The sequence below is a fragment of the Hyperolius riggenbachi genome, chromosome 7 (genome assembly GCF_040937935.1).
Source record: "Hyperolius riggenbachi isolate aHypRig1 chromosome 7, aHypRig1.pri, whole genome shotgun sequence".
NCBI lineage: Eukaryota > Metazoa > Chordata > Amphibia > Anura > Hyperoliidae > Hyperolius > Hyperolius riggenbachi.
In genome coordinates, this window is record NC_090652.1 from 173,306,628 (window position 1) to 173,330,001 (window position 23,374).

General features: G+C 45.7%; 1 protein-coding gene across 1 annotated transcript in view; it reads left to right on the plus strand.

Moving 5' to 3' along the window:
- The window catches only part of LOC137525728 (growth/differentiation factor 8-like), a 123,619-nt gene that overhangs the window by 73,843 nt on the left and 26,402 nt on the right, over positions 1-23,374 (plus strand). The window contains exon 2 of the mRNA XM_068246907.1: positions 1,656-2,020. Coding sequence (XP_068103008.1) covers positions 1,656-2,020 — 365 coding nt within the window. The remainder of the gene's footprint in view (positions 1-1,655; positions 2,021-23,374) is intronic.

Below are 23,374 nucleotides of genomic sequence, written 5' to 3' on the forward strand. Positions count from 1 at the left end.
AAATGAAGGGATTGTGTTGAAAAATGCTTATGTAGCCTTACATTTTTATGCAATTGTTTTGTTTACCTCAATGAATTAGAGCAAAAAGTCTGTATTTCAACTGCAGATGAAGTGTTTCATTTGAAATTCATTTTGGTTAATGTATAGATTACAGAAACAAAATTAGGAAAAAGTTGTCTCTATCCAAATAGTTATGGACCTAACGGTAAGTCCAGGAATTTAGTTTGATTGGGGTCTTGGTTGTATGAGAAGCTAAGACCGAAGTAGAAAATGATATTAGGTAAGAATGGATTGTAGGTGTTAAAAAAGTTTTCTCAAGGAGTACCCTTCGTTTGTCTAAAAATTCTATCCCCAAAGGTAAAAACATTATGTTCTAAAATTAAGTTATTAGGCTCCAAAATAAAACTTTTTGTTTTTCTGGTAATTGTGCATCCCTGTATAAAAGAGCCTTAAGAATATAGAGATATATGATATTGAAAATCTGTCTGGCAATGTCAAAAAAGGGAGCATATGCATATGTTTTTATTATAGACACTGTATTGACCTAAAGAGGTGGGCCAGCACATGTGAAACACATTGGGCTTGATTCACAAAATGGTGCTAACTGTTAGCACGGCTGTTAGCATGGCTTTTTGCGCGTTTTAGAGCGTTTTTGTGTGAAAAAAAAACAGTTTCCGCGCAAAAACCGGTTATCGTGCAAAAATTCACGTTGGCGCATCAATGCAAATGTTAAATCGCGTTAACGCGCAAATGCAAATTTTTGCGCGCGATAACCGTAATTATGCAAAATTTTGCGCAAAGCACTTTTCACAGCGTGCTAACAGTTAGCACCGTTTTGTGAATCAAGCCCCTTGTCCTTATGAGCTTGAATCATTTTTCAATTACATAGGTTTGTTCTTCAGGATTTGTCGTTAGCAACAGTCATTATTCTCAGGGCACCTCTACTAGTGTTTTGTCTAGATAGTCATACCCCTATCAGGGGTCACAGTTTTTTAGTGTTGGCCTAGAAAACCCCAAGGAGAGCGATCAACCAGCACCTGCACAGCAGACCTGGAACACTGAGCGGGATGGTTATTTTCCACATACTCTAATGGTGTTTGCAAGTATTGAAACAAACCTTTGTGAGTATAATATTTTTTTTCTCGTAAAATCACCAACTTATACAGTAATATCGCATCATTGGGTTCCTGGTTTCTCTTAATTTCCAAGTCTCTGGAATTTTTCAACCATTCAGAGTTATCCTTCTACAAATGTCTTGGAATGACTCACAAATAAGCCAGTGTTAGAGCTTCAGTCCTACAGAAATGTTGTATAAAATATGAAGCAGGGAGTCCATGTTAGGAAGCCCACCAATTTCTATTCCTGTTAGTTGTTTTCTAAATGCACCAAAATTCCTTCAGTCTGCAGGACTGATCAGCAGTCATTAGAAATGTAATTATCTATTTTTAGTATTTGATAAAAAAGCATACCACAATTAAATCATATTTATGCAGATATAATGAACATTCAAAAGGCCTCATTCACTGTAAATAGGTACATTTGTATGAACAATTTTTACTTTAAAATAGGTTATTTTACTTTTCCAGAGAGGTTTTGACCATTGACGTGCTAATGTTTAATATTTTTAAAATTTTCTGCTCCATTTTATATTGCAGATGATTTTGTCAATGAAGTCTCCAAGATTAAAAAATGTTGCTATTTCAAACTGAGCTCTAAAATTCAACCAACTAAAATATCAAAGGCACAGTTATGGATACATCTAAAGCCTGTCCAAATACCTACAACAGTTGTGATGCAAATTCTGAGACTTGTTAAACCATTTAAAGATGATATAAAACAAATTGGAATTCGAACATTAAAACTTGATCTGAATTCAGGTCCTGGAACTTGGCACAGCTTTGATGTGAAAACTGTACTGCAAAACTGGCTTAAGCAACCTGAAACCAATCTAGGAATTGAAATAAAGGCATTTACTGGAAATGGAGAAGATCTTGTTATTACAAACAATGAAAATGGGCTGGTAAGTTTCATATTGTACCTAAAGCAAGTTTGTGATAGAGCTGCTTTAAAGTGCTTAGTTGAATATAGAGAAGACTAGAGATGGCCCGAACGGTTCGCCGGCAAACGGTTCAAGGCGAACTTCGGGTGGTTCGCCTTCGCCGGCGAAGGCGAACTTTCCCGGAAGTTCGATTCGCCCCATAATGCTCTATGAGGGTCAACTTTGACCCTCTACATCACAGTCAGCAGGCACATTGTAGCCAATCAGGCTACACTTAGCCCTGGAGCCACTCCCCACCTTATATAAGGCGGGCTCCGTCGGCCATTACACTCACTCGTGTGCCTGCTATAGTCAGAATAGGGTGAGCTGCTGCAGATTGTTTCTCCTAGGGAAAGATTAGTTAGGCTCTTGGCTTGTTAGCTTGCTCCTGGCTGAATCTTATTGCTTTAATAGCACCCCTCAACAGCTCTTTTCAGAGCTAATCCTGTTTGTGTGATCTATTTTTTTCTTCTTCTGTGTGTCAAACTGACACTTGTGTTGCATAGACAGCCTTGATAATTCATACTGTGTGTGTGCCACTGCCAGCAGCCCAGCACATTCAGTGACTACCTGTCCATGTGACAGGGAGCTGCACATTGTAACACCCAGCACTGCAGATACCTAGTACCTGTTGTGTTTAGGTAACCCACCTCATCACTGCATATACCTACCTTTGTGTTCAGTGAACCAACCTCACTGCATATACCTACCTTTGTGTTGAGTGAACTCACATCACTGCATATAACTTCCTTTTGTGTTGAGTGAACCCACCTCACTGCATCTAACTACCTTTTGTGTTGAGTGAACCCACCTCACTGCATATACCTACCTTTTGTGTTCATTGAACCCACCTCACTGCATCTAACTACCTTTTGTGTTGAGTGAACCCACCTCACTGCATATAACTACCTTTTGTGTTCATTGAACCCACCTCACTGCATCTAACTACCTTTTGTGTTGAGTGAACCCACCTCACTGCATATACTTACCTTTGTGTTGAGTGAACCCACCTCACTGCAAATACCTACATTTGTGTTCAGTGAACCCACCTCACTGCATCTAACTACCTTTTGTGTTGAGTGAACCCACCTCACTGCATATACTTACCTTTGTTTTGAGTGAACCCACCACATTGCATATACCTACCTTTGTGTTCAGTGAACCCACCTGTAACGATTGGTGTCAGCAAGAGGCACAAATATCTGATTAAGTGGTGATATACAGAATCACCACTAATGCAGATATGTTAGAGTGAAATAGTCAGTATCTTCCTGATGGTAAATCAGCGGAAGGCTCACTAACACGGTAAGTGCCTGAAATGATCTACTCAGACCAGTGTCACACCCCGAACCTTGATTATTGGGGATCCGCAGTATCGCCAATAATACAAGGATAGACCCGATTATATAGCAATCTGCGGAATTGCTAATAATGCGGGTAGATGTAAAGCAGTGGACACACGATCAACATGGAAATAAACAAAGCAGTAAATATTCACAAAGTTGTGGAAATATCCACCACATGGCAATTCCTCAGAGGTGTGGTTACCTCTGAATGGGAACCCCGTGTGTGAGATCCCCCAAAGTGGCAGTGGAGGAATCTCGGCCTCTGGCAGTAACGGTCTGCTAGGGCCGGCGTCTCAGGGAGGCAAACCTCAGATAATAAGGGCTAGTTCACACTTGATTTAAAAACGTATCCGTAGCTACGTTTTTTGTCCCGGACGAAAAACGTAGCCACGGATACCAATGTTAAAAATAGGAACAGCACACACTCAAGTTAAAAACGTATCCGCGTGCGATCCGCGGAATACGTTTTTAAACCCGGAACGCTGAGTCCGGACTTGCAGCATTTTTCACGGACCCGTATACACGTACGGGTAGTGAAAATCAATGGGGAAACGGGCCTCCCTCTTCACTGACATTTTGGGACACTGGAAACGGATCAGTTTCCAGTGTCCCATGGTGAAGGAGGGGGCCGCCATGCTGAAGGGGGTAGCAGCCAGGACGGGGGGCTGCGGGCAAAGCGGCGGCCAGGGGGGGTCACATCCCCCCCCCTTGCTCACCTGGGTGCCCCCCGTCCCCGCTCCCCCTCCAGCTCGCATATAATGTAATAATTTGTACCTAAGGAAGTTCGGCGAGCCGGGCACTTCCGCCCACACCGCTCGCCGTCACTTCCTGCGATGCCGCCCACTGAAATACAGAGGGCGACATTGCAGGAAGTGACGGCGAGGTACAAATTATTACATTATATGTGAGCTGGAGGGGGAGCGGGGACGGGGGGCACCCAGGTGAGCAAGGGGGGGGATGTGACCCCCCTGGCCGCCGCTTTGCCCGCAGCCCCCCGTCCTGGCTGCTACCCCCTCTAGCAAAAAACAAAACAAAAAACACGCAAGCGGATCCAAAACGTGTGCTGCAAAAAAGGCAGCACGGATCCGTTTGCGTTCCGGGTTTTGAAAATCGGAGCCCGGACCGCGGATGCGTCCCGCACCCGGAGCTAGTGTGGCCCTAGCCTAACCCAACAGTGGGAGACGTTCCACTGAAGGGAGCAAGGTCAGACAGAAAGAGGTTCGGCAACAGTACAGGCGGCAACAGTACAGAGACGTGAGACGAGAGAATAGTCAGGAACCAAGCCAATAGTCGTTAACGGTACGGGCTGGCAGAGTACAGAATCAGGAAGCAGAAGAGAAGTCAAGACAGGCACAGAATCATACACAGAGAATCAATAACAATAATAATCTCCTAGTCTAGGTGTGAAGTCCTTGGTTTCAACACCTGGGATCTAGTCTAAGGTCTGAGTGCTGACACAGGGTATCGCAAACACAGACGAAGTGTGACTGAAAAGCACTTCCTTATATACTGCCTGGGAGAGAAGTCTCCACCCCAGGCAGCAACCAATCAGAGCAGGCTAAAATGTCAGCTGACCTCCAGGTCAGCTGACACGCTTTCTAAGAGTATAAAGGCGTGTCTGGCGTGCGGCCGCACCCCCTAGAGGCAAGATGGCAGAACCCTGGTGAACAGCATGTTGGTGAGTTTGGAGCAGAGTGCTCGGACGGGTGTGCGCAGCGGATGCGGACGAATTTCCGCATCCCGCGTTGGAAGGTCCGCTTGCCGGACTGGATGCGACCATATTTCCGCAATCCATCCGGCGTTGCAGATTTTTCGTTACAGTACCCCTCCCTCTAGGCGTGGACTCCGGACACGTCCCACCTGGCCTGTCAGGATGGAGCTCATGGAACCGTCTCCTAAGTTTATCAGCATGTAAATCACCTGCTTTGACCCAGGATCTTTCCTCTAGACCGTACCCTCTCCAATGCACCAAATACTGCACTGAACCCTGAACTCGTCTGGAGTCCAAGATCTCCTCAACCTCCCATTCAGGCTCACCATCAACCATGACAGGGTGAGGCGGGAGGGAGTCCACCTGAACAGCTGGTTTCAGGAGTGACACATGAAAGGCTTTCCCCACCTTTAGAGAATGCGGTAACCTGACTCTGTAAGTAACACGATTAACCCTTTCGGAAATTGGATATGGTCCAATATACCTGGGCCCCAGTTTCGCGGATGGCTGCCTCAGAGCTATATGACGAGTTGATACCCAAACCTTGTCTCCTGGTTTAAACTCCCACTCCGCAGACCGTCTCTTATCTGCCTGCCTCTTCTGTATGATGAAAGCCTTTTTTAAATTTTCTCCGACATTAGCCCAAATCCTCTTGAAAGATTCCTGCCACTCCTCCAGGACAGGGAATGGAGAGGTCGACACTGGCAAAGGAGAAAATTTGGGAGATTTCCCATTGACAATTTGAAAAGGCGCATAACCAGAGGACTCATTCCTGAGATTGTTATGTGCGAACTCAGCAAATGGTAGAAACTCCGCCCACTGGTGTTGGGCGTCCGCCACATAACATCTCAGGAACTGTTCCAAAGATTGATTGGTCCTCTCTGTCTGGCCGTTGGTCTGTGGATGGTAACCTGATGAAAAGGACAACGACATACCCATCCCCTTACAGAAGGCCCACCAGAACCTAGAGACAAACTGGACCCCTCTGTCTGAGACAACATTCTCTGGAATGCCGTGTAATTTAAAGATATTTTGAATGAAAAGATCTGCTAGTTTTTGAGCAGTAGGGAAACCACTCAAAGGCACAAAGTGGGCCATCTTACTGAATCTGTCTGTGACCACCCATATGACAGTCTTTCCATTGGAATCTGGAAGTTCTCCCACGAAGTCCATGGAAATATGTGTCCATGGCTCCTGAGGGGAGGGCAGAGACTGCAAAGTTCCAACTGGAGCCAGTCGGGAGGGTTTGCTCCTGGCACAGACGGTACAGGTCTTAACAAATTCCTTGCAATCTTGTTGTAGAGATGGCCACCAGACAGATCTACACAACAATTCTTGGGTTCGGGTAATGCCAGGGTGTCCAGCATTCTTGTGTCCATGAAACAACTGCAGCACTTTGGGACGTAAAGTACAAGGGATCATAAAGAACCCCTCTTGGTTTCCCTTCTGGGACTTCTAATTGAAAAGGACTTAAGAGGCTAGGAAGGTCTTCAACTATCTCAGTGGCTGCCAGGATGATCTCTTTCGACAGAATACTTTCTGAGGAAGGAGATGGAGCAGTTTCAGGTTCAAAACAACGAGAAAGAGCGTCCGCTTTAACGTTCTTACTCCCTGGTGTGAATGTAATTATAAAATTAAAACGGCAGAAAAAGAGAGCCCATCTAGCCTGTCTGGGGGTGAGTCTTTTAGCTTTTTCAATGTACTGTAAATTTTTATGATCCGTGTACACAGTAATTACATGCTCCGCCCCCTCTAACCAGTGGCGCCACTCCTCAAAAGCAAGCTTGATGGCTAATAATTCCCTGTTTCCAACATCATCATTTCTCTGGGCAGGGGAGAATTTTCTGGGAAAAAAAGCACAGGGATGAAGCTTGCCCTGAAGTCCTGAGCGTTGAGACAATACTGCTCCTACTCCAACCTCCGAGGCATCCACCTCCACTATAAATGGGTAAGCAACATCTACATGACGTAATATGGGAGCAGAACAAAATGCCTCTTTCAGAGAGGAAAATGCCACAACTGCTTCTTCTGACCAATGAATGGCATCAGCCCCTTTTTTTGTCAAATTAGTAAGCGGAGACACCACCGAAGAGAACCCCTTGATAAATTTTCTATAATAATTTGTGAATCCCAAGAATCTCTGTAGTGCTTTAAGCCCAGATGGTTGTGGCCAATCCCTTACAGCAGAGACCTTCTTGGGATCCATGGACAACCCTGATGTAGAGATAATGTAACCAAGAAAGGCAATCTCCTTTACCTCGAAAACACATTTCTCTAATTTCGCAAACAATTGATTCTCCCTGAGTCTTTGTAACACATACTTTACATGTTGGCGGTGCTCCGTGATATTTTTAGAAAATATCAAGATATCATCTAAGTAGACGATTACAAAGCGACCCAGTACCTCCCTAAAAATCTCGTTGACGAACTCTTGAAAAACTGCAGGAGCGTTACACAACCCAAAGGGCATCACCAAGTATTCGTAATGCCCCTTGGGAGTGTTGAATGCCGTCTTCCATTCATCTTCCTCCCTGATACGGATCAAATTGTAGGCCCCCCTTAGATCCAACTTAGTGAAAACAGAAGCCCCGGGAACCTGTGTAAATAAATCGTCGATTAGCGGTAGTGGATACCGATTCTTAATCGTGATCTTATTTAGACCCCTGTAGTCAATACAGGGGCGCAAACCACCATCTTTTTTCTGAACGAAAAAGAATCCCGCTCCTGCAGGAGATCTTGAAGGGCGGATGAAACCCTTCTGCAAATTTTCCTGATTGTACTCGTCCATGGCCAATTTTTCCGGGGACGAGAGGTTGTATAGGTGGCCCCTGGGTGGCATGGTTCCTGGTTTCAAATCTATTGGGCAATCAAAAGGTCTATGGGGGGGTAATTGATCTGCTGCCCTAGGACAAAAGACATCAGCATATTCCTGATATTGTGGAGGTACTCTTTCCACTTGAATCTTAGTAGAACACAAAACTACATTCTGTAAACAATGTTGTGTACAATAAGGCGACCAAGTAGTCAACTGCCCATTCCCCCAATCAAACTGAGGAGAATGTAATCGTAACCAGGGCAACCCTAGTATCACCGTAGAGGTAGACATCTTTAAAACGAAAAACTGTATGACCTCCCTGTGCAGAGCTCCCACTTGCAGCGAGAGGGGAGGTGTCTGACACAGTGGGGACTTTCCTTGCAAAGGAGTGTCATCAATCGCTGTAACATATAAATGTCTTCCTACCGGAAGTACAGGGATATTTAAACTTAAAGCAAAGCTTAAATCTAAAAAGTTAGCTGTTGACCCGGAATCTACAAATGCTGTGGTAGGAAAGTTCTGCCCTTCCCAATTTAGGGAACAGGGCAATAAAATTTTTTCTTGTTTTGGAGGTAAAACAATTCCGCTTAGGGTGGTACCCCCTACCACACCTAAGCCGAGGAGTTTCCCGACTTCCTACCACAGTTTTGTGCAATGTGGCCCTTTTCCCCGCAGTACATGCAAAGACCCTCTCTGCGTCTTCTTGACCTTTCCGCCTCCGTGAGGCGCCCGTGGCCTAACTGCATCGGCTCCTCAGTCTCAACTGCTGCCGAGCTACTGGCCCCAGAAGTCCTAGAGTACATGGGGTACCTGCCCTTCTTGTTGTACCTCAGACGCCTATCTATTTTAATAGACAGCGTAATAGCCTCATCTAGATCTTTGGGTTCCGGATGACTAACCATCACGTCAGTTACTGCTTCTGACAACCCATCTAGGTATCTATCCAAGAGTGCATATCGCTCCCATCTAGAGGACACAGCCCACTTCCTAAACTCTGACGCATACTCCTCAGCAGTACTGCGTCCTTGTCTAAGGTTTTTGAGCTTACGTTCGGCCGTGGTGGCACTATCTGGATCATCGTAGATGACCGCCATGGCCTTAAAAAACTCCTGGACAGAAGACAGAGCAGGATGCTCATCAGGTAAGCCATAAGCCCACGTCTGGGAATCTGCATGCAATAGAGTCTTGATAAGAGTGACCTTCTGAGCCTCGGTTCCCGAGGACACAGGTTTCATCTCAAAGTAAGACAGCACTCTGTGACGGAAATTCTGGAAATCTGACCTTGTGCCTGAAAATGTTTCAGGAATGTTCATTTTAGGCTCGCTAAGAGCCAGGGGAGGTAGAACGTTAACTGGTGATTGCAACCTTTGGACAGTCTCATTTAACTGAGTAATCTGAGCCTGCTGTGCAGTTACAGTAATCTTCAGCTGTTCTAACTCTGCCCTTACAGTCTGAAGCTGGTTTATCACCCCCTCCATCTTACTTCTTTATTGTCTGTGTTTCTGTAACGATTGGTGTCAGCAAGAGGCACAAATATCTGATTAAGTGGTGATATACAGAATCACCACTAATGCAGATATGTTAGAGTGAAATAGTCAGTATCTTCCTGATGGTAAATCAGCGGAAGGCTCATTTACACGGTAAGTGCCTGAAATGATCTACTCAGACCAGTGTCACACCCCGAACCTTGATTATTGGGGATCCGCAGTATCGCCAATAATACAAGGATAGACCCGATTATATAGCAATCTGCGGAATTGCTAATAATGCGGGTAGATGTAAAGCAGTGGACACACGATCAACATGGAAATAAACAAAGCAGTAAATATTCTCAAAGTTGTGGAAATATCCACCACACGGCAATTCCTCAGAGGTGTGGTTACCTCTGAATGGGAACCCCGTGTGTGAGATCCCCCAAAGTGGCAGTGGAGGAATCTCGGATTCTGGCAGTAACGGTCTGCTAGGGCCGGCGTCTCAGGGAGGCAAGCCTCAGATAATAACCCAACAGTGGGAGACGTTCCACTGAAGGGAGCAAGGTCAGACAGAAAGAGGTTCGGCAACAGTACAGGCGGCAACAGTACAGAGACGTGAGACGAGAGAATAGTCAGGAACCAAGCCAATAGTCGTTAACGGTACGGGCTGGCAGAGTACAGAATCAGGAAGCAGAAGAGAAGTCAAGACAGGCACAGAATCATACACAGAGAATCAATAACAATAATAATCTCCTAGTCTAGGTGTGAAGTCCTTGGTTTCAACACCTGGGATCTAGTCTAAGGACTGAGTGCTGACACAGGGTATCGCAAACACAGACGAAGTGTGACTGAAAAGCACTTCCTTATATACTGCCTGGGAGAGAAGTCTCCACCCCAGGCAGCAACCAATCAGAGCAGGCTAAAATGTCAGCTGACCTCCAGGTCAGCTGACACGCTTTCTAAGAGTATAAAGGCGTGTCTGGCGTGCGGCCGCACCCCCTAGAGGCAAGATGGCAGAACCCTGGTGAACAGCATGTTGGTGAGTTTGGAGCAGAGTGCTCGGACGGGTGTGCGCAGCGGATGCGGACGAATTTCCGCATCCCGCGTTGGAAGGTCCGCTTGCCGAACTGGATGCGACCATATTTCCGCAATCCATCCGGCGTTGCAGATTTTTCGTTACACCACCTCACTGTATATAACTACCTTTTTCTGTTTAGTGAACCCACCTCACTGCATCTAACTACCTTTTGTGTTGAGTGAACCCACCTCACTGCATATACTTACCTTTGTGTTGAGTGAACCCACCTCACTGCAAATACCTACCTTTGTGTTCAGTGAACCCACCTCACTGCATCTAACTACCTTTTGTGTTGAGTGAACCCACCTCACTGCATATACTTACCTTTGTGTTCAGTGAACCCACCTCATTGCATATACCTACCTTTGTGTTCAGTGAACCCACCTCACTGCATATACCTACCTTTGTGTTCAGTGAACCTACTTCACTGCATATAACTACCTTTTGTGTTCAGTGATCCTACCTCACTGCATCTAACTACCTTTTGTGTTGAGTGAACCCACCTCACTGCATATATACCTAGCTGTTGTGTTGAGTGAACCCACCTCACTGCATCTAACTACCTTTTGTGTTCAGTGAACCCACCTCACTGCATATACCTACCTTTGTGTTCAGTGAACCCACCTCACTGCGTATAACTAGCTTTTGTGTTTATTGAACCCACCTCACTGCATATACTTACGTTTGTGTTCAGTGAACCCACTTCACTGCATATACCTACCTTTGTGTTGAGTGAACCCACCTCATTGCATATAACTACCTTTTTGTGTTCATTGAACCCACCTCACTGCATCTAACTACCTTTTGTGTTAAGTGAACCCACCTCACTGCATATACCTACCTTTGTGTTGAGTGAACCCACCTCACTGCATATACCTACCTTTGTGTTGAGTGAACCCACCTCACTTCATATAACCTACCTTTGTGTTCAGTGAACCCACCTCATTGCATCTAACTACCTTTTGTGTTGAGTGAACCCACCTCACTGCATATACCTAGCTGTTGTGTTGAGTGAACCCACCTCACTGCATCTAACTACCTTCTGTGTTCAGTGAACCCACCTCACTGCATATACCTACCTTTGTGTTCAGTGAACCCACCTCACTGCATCTAACTACCTTTTGTGTTCAGTAAACCCACCTCACTGCATATACCTACCTTTGTGTTCAGTGAACCCACCTCACTGCGTATAACTAGCTTTTGTGTTTATTGAACACACCTCACTGCATATACTTACGTTTGTGTTCAGTGAACCCACTTCACTGCATATACCTACCTTTGTGTTGAGTGAACCCACCTCATTGCATATAACTACCTTTTTGTGTTCATTGAACCCACCTCACTGCATCTAACTACCTTTTGTGTTAAGTGAACCCACCTCACTGCATATACCTACCTTTGTGTTGAGTGAACCCACCTCACTGCATATACCTACCTTTGTGTTGAGTGAACCCACCTCACTTCATATAACCTACCTTTGTGTTCAGTGAACCCACCTCATTGCATCTAACTACCTTTTGTGTTGAGTGAACCCACCTCACTGCATATACCTAGCTGTTGTGTTGAGTGAACCCACCTCACTGCATCTAACTACCTTCTGTGTTCAGTGAACCCACCTCACTGCATATACCTACCTTTGTGTTCAGTGAACCCACCTCACTGCATCTAACTACCTTTTGTGTTCAGTAAACCCACCTCACTGCATATACCTACCTTTGTGTTCAGTGAACCCACCTCACTGCGTATAACTAGCTTTTGTGTTTATTGAACACACCTCACTGCATATACTTACGTTTGTGTTCAGTGAACCCACTTCACTGCATATACCTACCTTTGTGTTGAGTGAACCCACCTCATTGCATATAACTACCTTTTTGTGTTCATTGAACCCACCTCACTGCATCTAACTACCTTTTGTGTTAAGTGAACCCACCTCACTGCATATACCTACCTTTGTGTTGAGTGAACCCACCTCACTGCATATACCTACCTTTGTGTTGAGTGAACCCACCTCACTTCATATAACCTACCTTTGTGTTCAGTGAACCCACCTCATTGCATCTAACTACCTTTTGTGTTGAGTGAACCCACCTCACTGCATATACCTAGCTGTTGTGTTGAGTGAACCCACCTCACTGCATCTAACTACCTTCTGTGTTCAGTGAACCCACCTCACTGCATATACCTACCTTTGTGTTCAGTGAACCCACCTCACTGCATCTAACTACCTTTTGTGTTCATTGAACCCACCTCACTGCATATAACTACCTTTTGTGTTCAGTGATCCCACCTCATTCCATCTAACTACTTTTTGTGTTGAGTGAACCCACCTCATTGCATATACCTAGCTGTTGTGTTAAATGAACCCACCTCACTGCATCTAACTACCTTTTGTGTTCAGTGAACCCACCTCACTGCATATAACTACCTTTTGTGTTCATTGAACCCACCTCACTGCATCTAACTTCCTTTTGTGTTGAGTGAACCCACCTCACTGCATATATACAGAGGCGTAGCTAGGATTTTCAGCGCCCGGGGACAAAGACTATTAATGCGCCCCGCGCGCGCCGCGCCAAAAGGGGCGTGGTCACATAATAATTGTGGGCGTGGTTATGGGTGGAGCCAAATGTATATGGAGGTTAGCAGGCTCACGCTCACCCACCCTCCCTCAGTATGTACCTTCCAGCATGTTCCAAGACAAATTCAGCAATCATGAGCCCCCCCCATCAAGACAAATTCAGCAATCATGAGGCCCCCAACATAACCAACTCAGCAATCATGAGGCCCCCAACAAGACAAATTTAGCAATCATGAGGCCCCCAACAAGACAAATTCAGCGATCTTGAGGCCCCCAACAAATCATGAGGCCCCCAACAAGACAAATTCAGTAACCATGAGGCCCCCAAAAAGACAAATTCAGCAGTCATGAGTCACATAAATAGACAGCATTTCACATAAATAGGTAGAATGCCCCCTTAATATGATATACGCCTTTCACCTGGCAGCAGTTCTCCAAAATACACTCAATCTGACGTGGTTCCCCAAAAATAGGTAGCCCCAGGTCTATAGTTGTCCCCAGAATAGGTGGTCAGCAGTATAGATGTCCCCAGAATAGGTGGCCAGCGGTATAGATGTTCCCAGAACAGGTAGCCAGGGGTAGAGATGTCCACAGAACAGTTAGCCAGGGGTATATGTGCCCAGTATATGTAGGCAGGGGTATATATGCCCAATATATGTAGGCAGGCGGTATATATGCCCAGTATATATAGGCAGGGGTATATATGCCCAGTATATGTAGCCAGGGGTATATATGCCAAGTATATGTAGCCAGGGGGTATATATGCCCAGTATATGTAGCCAGGGGTATATATGCCCAGTATATGTAGCCAGGGGTATATATGCCCAGTATATGTAGCCAGGGGTATATATGCCCAGTATATGTAGCCAGGGGTATATATGCCCAGTATAAGTAGCCAGGGGGTATATATGCCCAGTATATGTAGCCAGGGGGTATATATGCCCAGTCCACGTAGCCAGGGGGTATATATGCCCAGTATATGTAGCCAGGGGTATATATGCCCAGTATATGTAGCCAGGGGTATATATGCCCAGTATAAGTAGCCAGGGGGTATATATGCCCAGTCCACGTAGCCAGGGGGTATATATGCCCAGTATATGTAGCCAGGGGTATATATGCCCAATATATGTAGGCAGGGGGTATATATGCCCAGTATATATAGGCAGGGGTATATATGCCCAGTATATGTAGCCAGGGGTATATATGCCAAGTATATGTAGCCAGGGGTATATATGCCCAGTATATGTAGGCAGGGGTATATGTGCCCAGAGTAGGTAGCCAGGGGTATATGTGCCCAGAGTAGGTAGCCAGGGGTATATGTGCCCAGAGTAGGTAGCCAGAGGTATATGTGCCCAGAGTAGGTAGCCAGGGGTATATGTGCCCAGAGTAGGTAGCCAGGGGTATATGTGCCCAGAGTAGGTAGCCAGGGGTATAGGTGCGCAGAGTAAGTAGCCAGGGGTATAGGTGCCCAGGGTAGGTAGCCAGGGGTATATGCCCAGTATATGTAATTAGGGGTATATGTGCCCAATATATGTAGGCAGGGGTATATGTGCCCAGAGTAGGTAGCCAGGGGTATATGTGCCCAGAGTAGGTAGCCAGGGGTATATGCCCAGTATATGTAGTTAGGGGTATATGTGCCCATTATATGTAGGCAGGGGTATATGTGCCCAGAGTAGGTAGCCAGGGTTATATGTGGCCAGAGTAGGTAGCCAGGGGTATATGCCCAGTATATGTAGTTAGGGGTATATGTGCCCAATATATGTAGGCAGGGGTATATGTGCCTAGAGTAGGTAGCCAGGGGTATATGTGCCCAGAGTAGGTTGCCAGGGGTATATGTGCCCAGAGTAGGTAGCCAGTAGCCAGGGGTATATGTGCCCAGAGTAGGTAGCCAGAGGTATAGGTGCCCGGAGTAGGTAGCCAGTAGCCAGGGGTATATGTGCCCAGAGTAGGTAGCCAGAGGTATAGGTGCCCAGAGTAGGTAGCCAGTAGCCAGGGGTATATGTGCCCAGAGTAGGTAGCCAGAGGTATAGGTGCCCAGAGTAGGTAGCCAGTAGCCAGGGGTATATGTGCCCAGAGTAGGTAGCCAGAGGTATAGGTGCCCAGAGTAGGTAGCCAGTAGCCAGGGGTATATGTGCCCAGAGTAGGTAGCCAGGGGTATATGTGCCCAGAGTAGGTAGCCAGTAGCCAGGGGTATATGTGCCCAGAGTAGGTAGCCAGAGGTATAGGTGCCCAGAGTAGGTAGCCAGGTGTCCCCCTCCCCAGCAGGAGGGGAGCAGCGCAGAGAAGAGCTGCTCTCTCTCTCCCTCGCTGTCCCCTCCAATGTCTGTCCGGTGTCTGGCAGCGGCGGGCGGAACTTACCTCCGTCTCGTCGCAGCGCCGGATGGATCTGCCGCTACTCTGGTCTGGTCCAGACCAGAGCAGCGGCTGCGCACCCGAACTTCCGGCCGGTGTTCCGACGCGGCGCTGGAGCGTGACGGAGGTGAGTTCCGCCCGCCGCTGCCAGCCACCGGACAGACATTGGAGGGGACAGCGAGGGAGAGAGAGAGCACCTAAGGTGAGGGAAGGAGGGGGGAGATGGCCCCCCTTCCCCACCGTCCGCACAGCTCTCTCTCTTCTCTGCGCTGCTCCCCTCAGCCAAAAAAAAAAAAACCCTAAGCTCAACTGGGCGCCCTTGGGGACCCGGCGCCCCGGGGCACTTGTCCTACCCCGAACCCCCCTAGCTCCGCGCCTGCATATATACCTAGCTGTTGTGTTGAGTGAACACACCTCACTGCATATAACTACCTTTTGTGTTCAGTGATCCCACCTCACTGCATCTAACTACTTTTTGTGTTGAGTGAACCCACCTCATTGCATATACCTAGCTGTTGTGTTGAGTGAACCCACCTCACTGCATCTAACTACCTTTTGTGTTCAGTGAACCCACCTCACTGCATATACCTACATTTTGTGTTAATTGAACCCACCTCACTGCATATACCTACGTTTGTGTTGAGTGAACCCACCTCACTGCATATACCTACCTTTGTGTTGAGTGAACCCACCTCACTGCATATAACTACCTTTTGCATTAATTGAACCCACCTCACTGCATCTAACTACCTTTTGTGTTAAGTGAACCCACCTCACTGCATATACCTACCTTTGGGTTGAGTGAACCCACCTCACTGCATGTACCTATCTTTGTGTTCAGTGAACCCACCTCACTGCATCTAACTACCTTTTGTGTTGAGTGAACCCACCTCTCTGCATATACCTACCTTTGTGTTGAGTGAACCCACCTCACTGCATATAACTACCTTTTGTGTTGAGTTAACCCACCTCACTGCATCTAACTACCTTTTGTGTTGAGTGAACCCACCTCACTGCATATACCTACCTTTGTGTTCAGTGAACCCACCTCACTGCATATAACTACCTTTGTGTTGAGTGAACCCACCTCACTGCATATACCTACCTTTGTGTTGAGTGAACCCACCTCACTTCATATAACCTACCTTTGTGTTCAGTGAACCCACCTCATTGCATCTAACTACCTTTTGTGTTGAGTGAACCCACCTCACTGCATATACCTAGCTGTTGTGTTGAGTGAACCCACCTCACTGCATCTAACTACCTTCTGTGTTCAGTGAACCCACCTCACTGCATATACCTACCTTTGGGTTCAGTGAACCCACCTCACTGCATCTAACTACCTTTTGTGTTCATTGAACCCACCTCACTGCATATAACTACCTTTTGTGTTCAGTGATCCCACCTCATTCCATCTAACTACTTTTTGTGTTGAGTGAACCCACCTCACTGCATATACCTACCTTTGTGTTGAGTGAACCCACCTCACTGCATATAACTACCTTTTGCATTAATTGAACCCACCTCACTGCATCTAACTACCTTTTGTGTTAAGTGAACCCACCTCACTGCATATACCTACCTTTGTGTTGAGTGAACCCACCTCACTGCATGTACCTATCTTTGTGTTCAGTGAACCCACCTCACTGCATCTAACTACCTTTTGTGTTGAGTGAACCCACCTCTCTGCATATACCTACCTTTGTGTTGAGTGAACCCACCTCACTGCATATAACTACCTTTTGTGTTAAGTTAACCCACCTCACTGCATCTAACTACCTTTTGTGTTGAGTGAACCCACCTCACTGCATATACCTACCTTTGTGTTCAGTGACCCCACCTCACTGCATATAACTACATTTTGTGTTCAGTGATCCCAGCTCACTGCATCTAACTACCTTTTGTGTTGAGTGAACCCACCTCACTGCATATACCTAGCTGTTGTGTTGAGTGAACCCACCCCACTGCATCTAACTACGTTTTGTGTTGAGTGAACCCACCTCACTGTATATACCTACCTTTGTGTTCAGTGAACCCACCTCACTGCATATAACTACCTTTTGTGTTCATTGAACCGACCTCACTGCATATAACTACCTTTTGTGTTCAGTGATCCCACCTCACTGCATCTAACTACCTTTTGTGTTCATTGAACCCACCTCACTGCATCTAACTACCTTTTGTGTTGAGTGAACCCACCTCATTGCATATACCTACCTTTGTGTTGAGTGAACCCACCTCACTGCATCTAACTACCTTTTGTGTTCAGTGAACCCACCTCACTGCATCTAACTACATTTAGTGTTGAGTGAACCCACCTCACTGCTTATACCTACCTTTGTGTTGAGTGAACCCACCTCACTGCATCTAACTACCTTTTGTGTTCAGTGAACCCACCTCACTGCATATACCTACCTTTGTGTTGAGTGAACCCACCTCACTGCATATAACTACCTTTTGTGTTTATTGAACCCACCTCACTGCATATACCTACTTTTGTGTTCAGTGAACCCACTTCACTGCATATAACTACCTTTTGTGTTCAGTGATCCCACCCCACTGCATCTAACTACGTTTTGTGTTGAGTGAACCCACCTCACTGCATATACCTACCTTTGTGTTGAGTTAACCCACCTCATTGTATATACCTACCTTTGTGTTGAGTGAACCCACCTCACTGCATATACCTACCTTTGTGTTCAGTGAACCCACCTCACTGCATCTAACTACCTTTTGTGTTGAGTGAACCCACCTCACTGCATATACCTAGCTGTTGTGTTGAGTGAACCCACCTCACTGCATCTAACTACCTTCTGTGTTGAGGGAACCCACCTCACTGTATATACCTACCTTTGTGTTCAGTGAACCCACCTCACTGCATATAACTACCTTTTGTGTTCAGTGATCCCACCTCACTGCATCTAACTACCTTTTGTGTTCATTGAACCCACCTCACTGCATCTAACTACCTTTAGTGTTGAGTGAACCCACCTCACTGCATATACCTACCTTTGTGTTGAGTGAACCCACCTCACTGCATCTAACTACCTTTTGTGTTCAGTGAACCCACCTCACTGCATATACCTACCTTTGTGTTCAGTGAACCCACCTCACTGCATATAACTACCTTTTGTGTTTATTGAACCCTCCTCACTGCATATACCTACCTTTGTGTTCAGTGAACCCACTTCACTGCATATAACTACCTTTTGTGTTCAGTGATCCCACCCCACTGCATCTAACTACATTTTGTGTTGAGTGAACCCACCTCACTGCATATACCTACCTTTGTGTTGAGTTAACCCACCTCACTGCATATACCTACCTTTGTGTTGAGTGAACCCACCTCACTGCATATAACTACCTTTTTGTGTTCATTGAACCCACCTCACTGCATCTAACTACCTTTTGTGTTGAGTGAACCCACCTCACTGTATATACCTACCTTTGTGTTGAGTGAACCCACCTCACTGCATATACCTACCTTTATGTTGAGTGAACCCACCTCACTGCATATAACTACCTTTTGTGTTGAGTGAACCCACCTCACTGCATCTAACTACCTTTGTGTTGAGTGAACCCACCTCACTGCATATACCTACCTTTGTGTTGAGTGAACCCACCTCACTGCATATACCTACCTTTGTGTTCAGTGAACCCACCTCACTGCATCTAACTACCGTTTGTGTTGAGTGAACCCACCTCACTGTATATACCTATCTTTGTGTTGAGTGAACCCACCTCACTGCATATACCTAGCTGTTGTGTTGAGTGAACCCACCTCACTGCATCTAACTACCTTCTGTGTTGAGTGAACCCACCTCACTGTATATACCTACCTTTGTGTTCAGTGAACCCACCTCACTGCATATAACTACCTTTTGTGTTCATTGAACCCACCTCACTGCATCTAACTACCTTTTGTGTTCATTGAACCCACCTCACTGCATCTAACTACCTTTAGTGTTGAGTGAACCCACCTCACTGCATATACCTACCTTTGTGTTGAGTGAACCCACCTCACTGCATCTAACTACCTTTTGTGTTCAGTGAACCCACCTCACTGCATATACCTACCTTTGTGTTCAGTGAACCCACCTCACTGCATATAACTACCTTTTGTGTTTATTGAACCCTCCTCACTGCATATACCTACCTTTGTGTTCAGTGAACCCACTTCACTGCATATAACTACCTTTGTGTTCAGTGATCCCACCCCACTGCATCTAACTACATTTTGTGTTGAGTGAACCCACCTCACTGCATATACCTACCTTTGTGTTGAGTGAACCCACCTCACTGCATATACCTACCTTTGTGTTGAGTGAACCCACCTCACTGCATATAACTACCTTTTTGTGTTCATTGAACCCACCTCACTGCATCTAACTACCTTTTGTGTTGAGTGAACCCACCTCACTGTATATACCTACCTTTGTGTTGAGTGAACCCACCTCACTGCATATACCTACCTTTATGTTGAGTGAACCCACCTCACTGCATATAACTACCTTTTGTGTTGAGTTAACCCACCTCACTGCATCTAACTACCTTTTGGGTTGAGTGAACCCACCTCACTGCATATACCTACCTTTGTGTTCAGTGAACCCACCTCACTGCATATAACTACCTTTTGTGTTCAGTGATCCCACCTCACTGCATCTAACTACCTTTTGTGTTGGGTGAACCCACCTCACTGCATATACCTAGCTGTTATGTTGAGTGAACCCACCTCACTGCATCTAACTACCTTTGTCTTCAGTGAACCCACCTCACTGCATATAACTACCTTTTGTGTTCATTGAATCCACCTCACTGCATATAACTACCTTTTGTGTTCAGTGATCCCACCTCACTGCATCTAACTACCTTTTGTGTTGAGTGAACCCACCTCACTGCATATAACTAGCTGTTGTATTGAGTGAACCCACCTCACTGCATATAACTACCTTTTGTGTTGAGTGAACCCACCTCACTGCATTTAACTACCTTTTGTGTTGAGTGAACCCACCTCACTGCATATTCCTACCTTTTTGTTGAGTGAACGCACCTCACTGCATATACCTAGCTGTTGTGTTGAGTGAACCCACCTCACTGCATCTAACTACCTTTGTGTTGAGTGAACCCACCTCACTGCATATACCTAGCTGTTGTGTTGAGTGAACCCACCTCACTGCATCTAACTACCTTCTGTGTTGAGTGAACCCACCTCACTGTATATACCTACCTTTGTGTTCAGTGAACCCACCTCACTGCATATAACTACCTTTTGTGTTCATTGAACCCACCTCACTGCATCTAACTACCTTTTGTGTTCATTGAACCCACCTCACTGCATCTAACTACCTTTAGTGTTGAGTGAACCCACCTCACTGCATATACCTACCTTTGTGTTGAGTGAACCCACCTCACTGCATCTAACTACCTTTTGTGTTCAGTGAACCCACCTCACTGCATATACCTACCTTTGTGTTCAGTGAACCCACCTCACTGCATATAACTACCTTTTGTGTTTATTGAACCCTCCTCACTGCATATACCTACCTTTGTGTTCAGTGAACCCACTTCACTGCATATAACTACCTTTTGTGTTCAGTGATCCCACCCCACTGCATCTAACTACATTTTGTGTTGAGTGAACCCACCTCACTGCATATACCTACCTTTGTGTTGAGTGAACCCACCTCACTGCATATACCTACCTTTGTGTTGAGTGAACCCACCTCACTGCATATAACTACCTTTTTGTGTTCATTGAACCCACCTCACTGCATCTAACTACCTTTTGTGTTGAGTGAACCCACCTCACTGTATATACCTACCTTTGTGTTGAGTGAACCCACCTCACTGCATATACCTACCTTTATGTTGAGTGAACCCACCTCACTGCATATAACTACCTTTTGTGTTGAGTTAACCCACCTCACTGCATCTAACTACCTTTTGGGTTGAGTGAACCCACCTCACTGCATATACCTACCTTTGTGTTCAGTGAACCCACCTCACTGCATATAACTACCTTTTGTGTTCAGTGATCCCACCTCACTGCATCTAACTACCTTTTGTGTTGGGTGAACCCACCTCACTGCATATACCTAGCTGTTATGTTGAGTGAACCCACCTCACTGCATCTAACTACCTTTGTCTTCAGTGAACCCACCTCACTGCATATAACTACCTTTTGTGTTCATTGAATCCACCTCACTGCATATAACTACCTTTTGTGTTCAGTGATCCCACCTCACTGCATCTAACTACCTTTTGTGTTGAGTGAACCCACCTCACTGCATATAACTAGCTGTTGTATTGAGTGAACCCACCTCACTGCATATAACTACCTTTTGTGTTGAGTGAACCCACCTCACTGCATTTAACTACCTTTTGTGTTGAGTGAACCCACCTCACTGCATATTCCTACCTTTTTGTTGAGTGAACGCACCTCACTGCATATACCTAGCTGTTGTGTTGAGTGAACCCACCTCACTGCATCTAACTACCTTTGTGTTGAGTGAACCCACCTCACTGCATATACCTAGCTGTTGTGTTGAGTGAACCCACCTCACTGCATCTAACTACCTTCTGTGTTGAGTGAACCCACCTCACTGTATATACCTACCTTTGTGTTCAGTGAACCCACCTCACTGCATATAACTACCTTTTGTGTTCATTGAACCCACCTCACTGCATCTAACTACCTTTTGTGTTCATTGAACCCACCTCACTGCATCTAACTACCTTTAGTGTTGAGTGAACCCACCTCACTGCATATACCTACCTTTGTGTTGAGTGAACCCACCTCACTGCATCTAACTACCTTTTGTGTTCAGTGAACCCACCTCACTGCATATACCTACCTTTGTGTTCAGTGAACCCACCTCACTGCATATAACTACCTTTTGTGTTTATTGAACCCTCCTCACTGCATATACCTACCTTTGTGTTCAGTGAACCCACTTCACTGCATATAACTACCTTTTGTGTTCAGTGATCCCACCCCACTGCATCTAACTACATTTTGTGTTGAGTGAACCCACCTCACTGCATATACCTACCTTTGTGTTGAGTGAACCCACCTCACTGCATATACCTACCTTTGTGTTGAGTGAACCCACCTCACTGCATATAACTACCTTTTTGTGTTCATTGAACCCACCTCACTGCATCTAACTACCTTTTGTGTTGAGTGAACCCACCTCACTGTATATACCTACCTTTGTGTTGAGTGAACCCACCTCACTGCATATACCTACCTTTATGTTGAGTGAACCCACCTCACTGCATATAACTACCTTTTGTGTTGAGTTAACCCACCTCACTGCATCTAACTACCTTTTGGGTTGAGTGAACCCACCTCACTGCATATACCTACCTTTGTGTTCAGTGAACCCACCTCACTGCATATAACTACCTTTTGTGTTCAGTGATCCCACCTCACTGCATCTAACTACCTTTTGTGTTGGGTGAACCCACCTCACTGCATATACCTAGCTGTTATGTTGAGTGAACCCACCTCACTGCATCTAACTACCTTTGTCTTCAGTGAACCCACCTCACTGCATATAACTACCTTTTGTGTTCATTGAATCCACCTCACTGCATATAACTACCTTTTGTGTTCAGTGATCCCACCTCACTGCATCTAACTACCTTTTGTGTTGAGTGAACCCACCTCACTGCATATAACTAGCTGTTGTATTGAGTGAACCCACCTCACTGCATATAACTACCTTTTGTGTTGAGTGAACCCACCTCACTGCATTTAACTACCTTTTGTATTGAGTGAACCCACCTCACTGCATATAACTACCTTTTGTGTTGAGTGAACCCACCTCACTGCATATTCCTACCTTTTTGTTGAGTGAACGCACCTCACTGCATATACCTAGCTGTTGTGTTGAGTGAACCCACCTCACTGCATCTAACTACCTTTGTGTTAAGTGAACCCACCTCACTGCATCTACCTAGATGTTGTGTTCAGTGAACT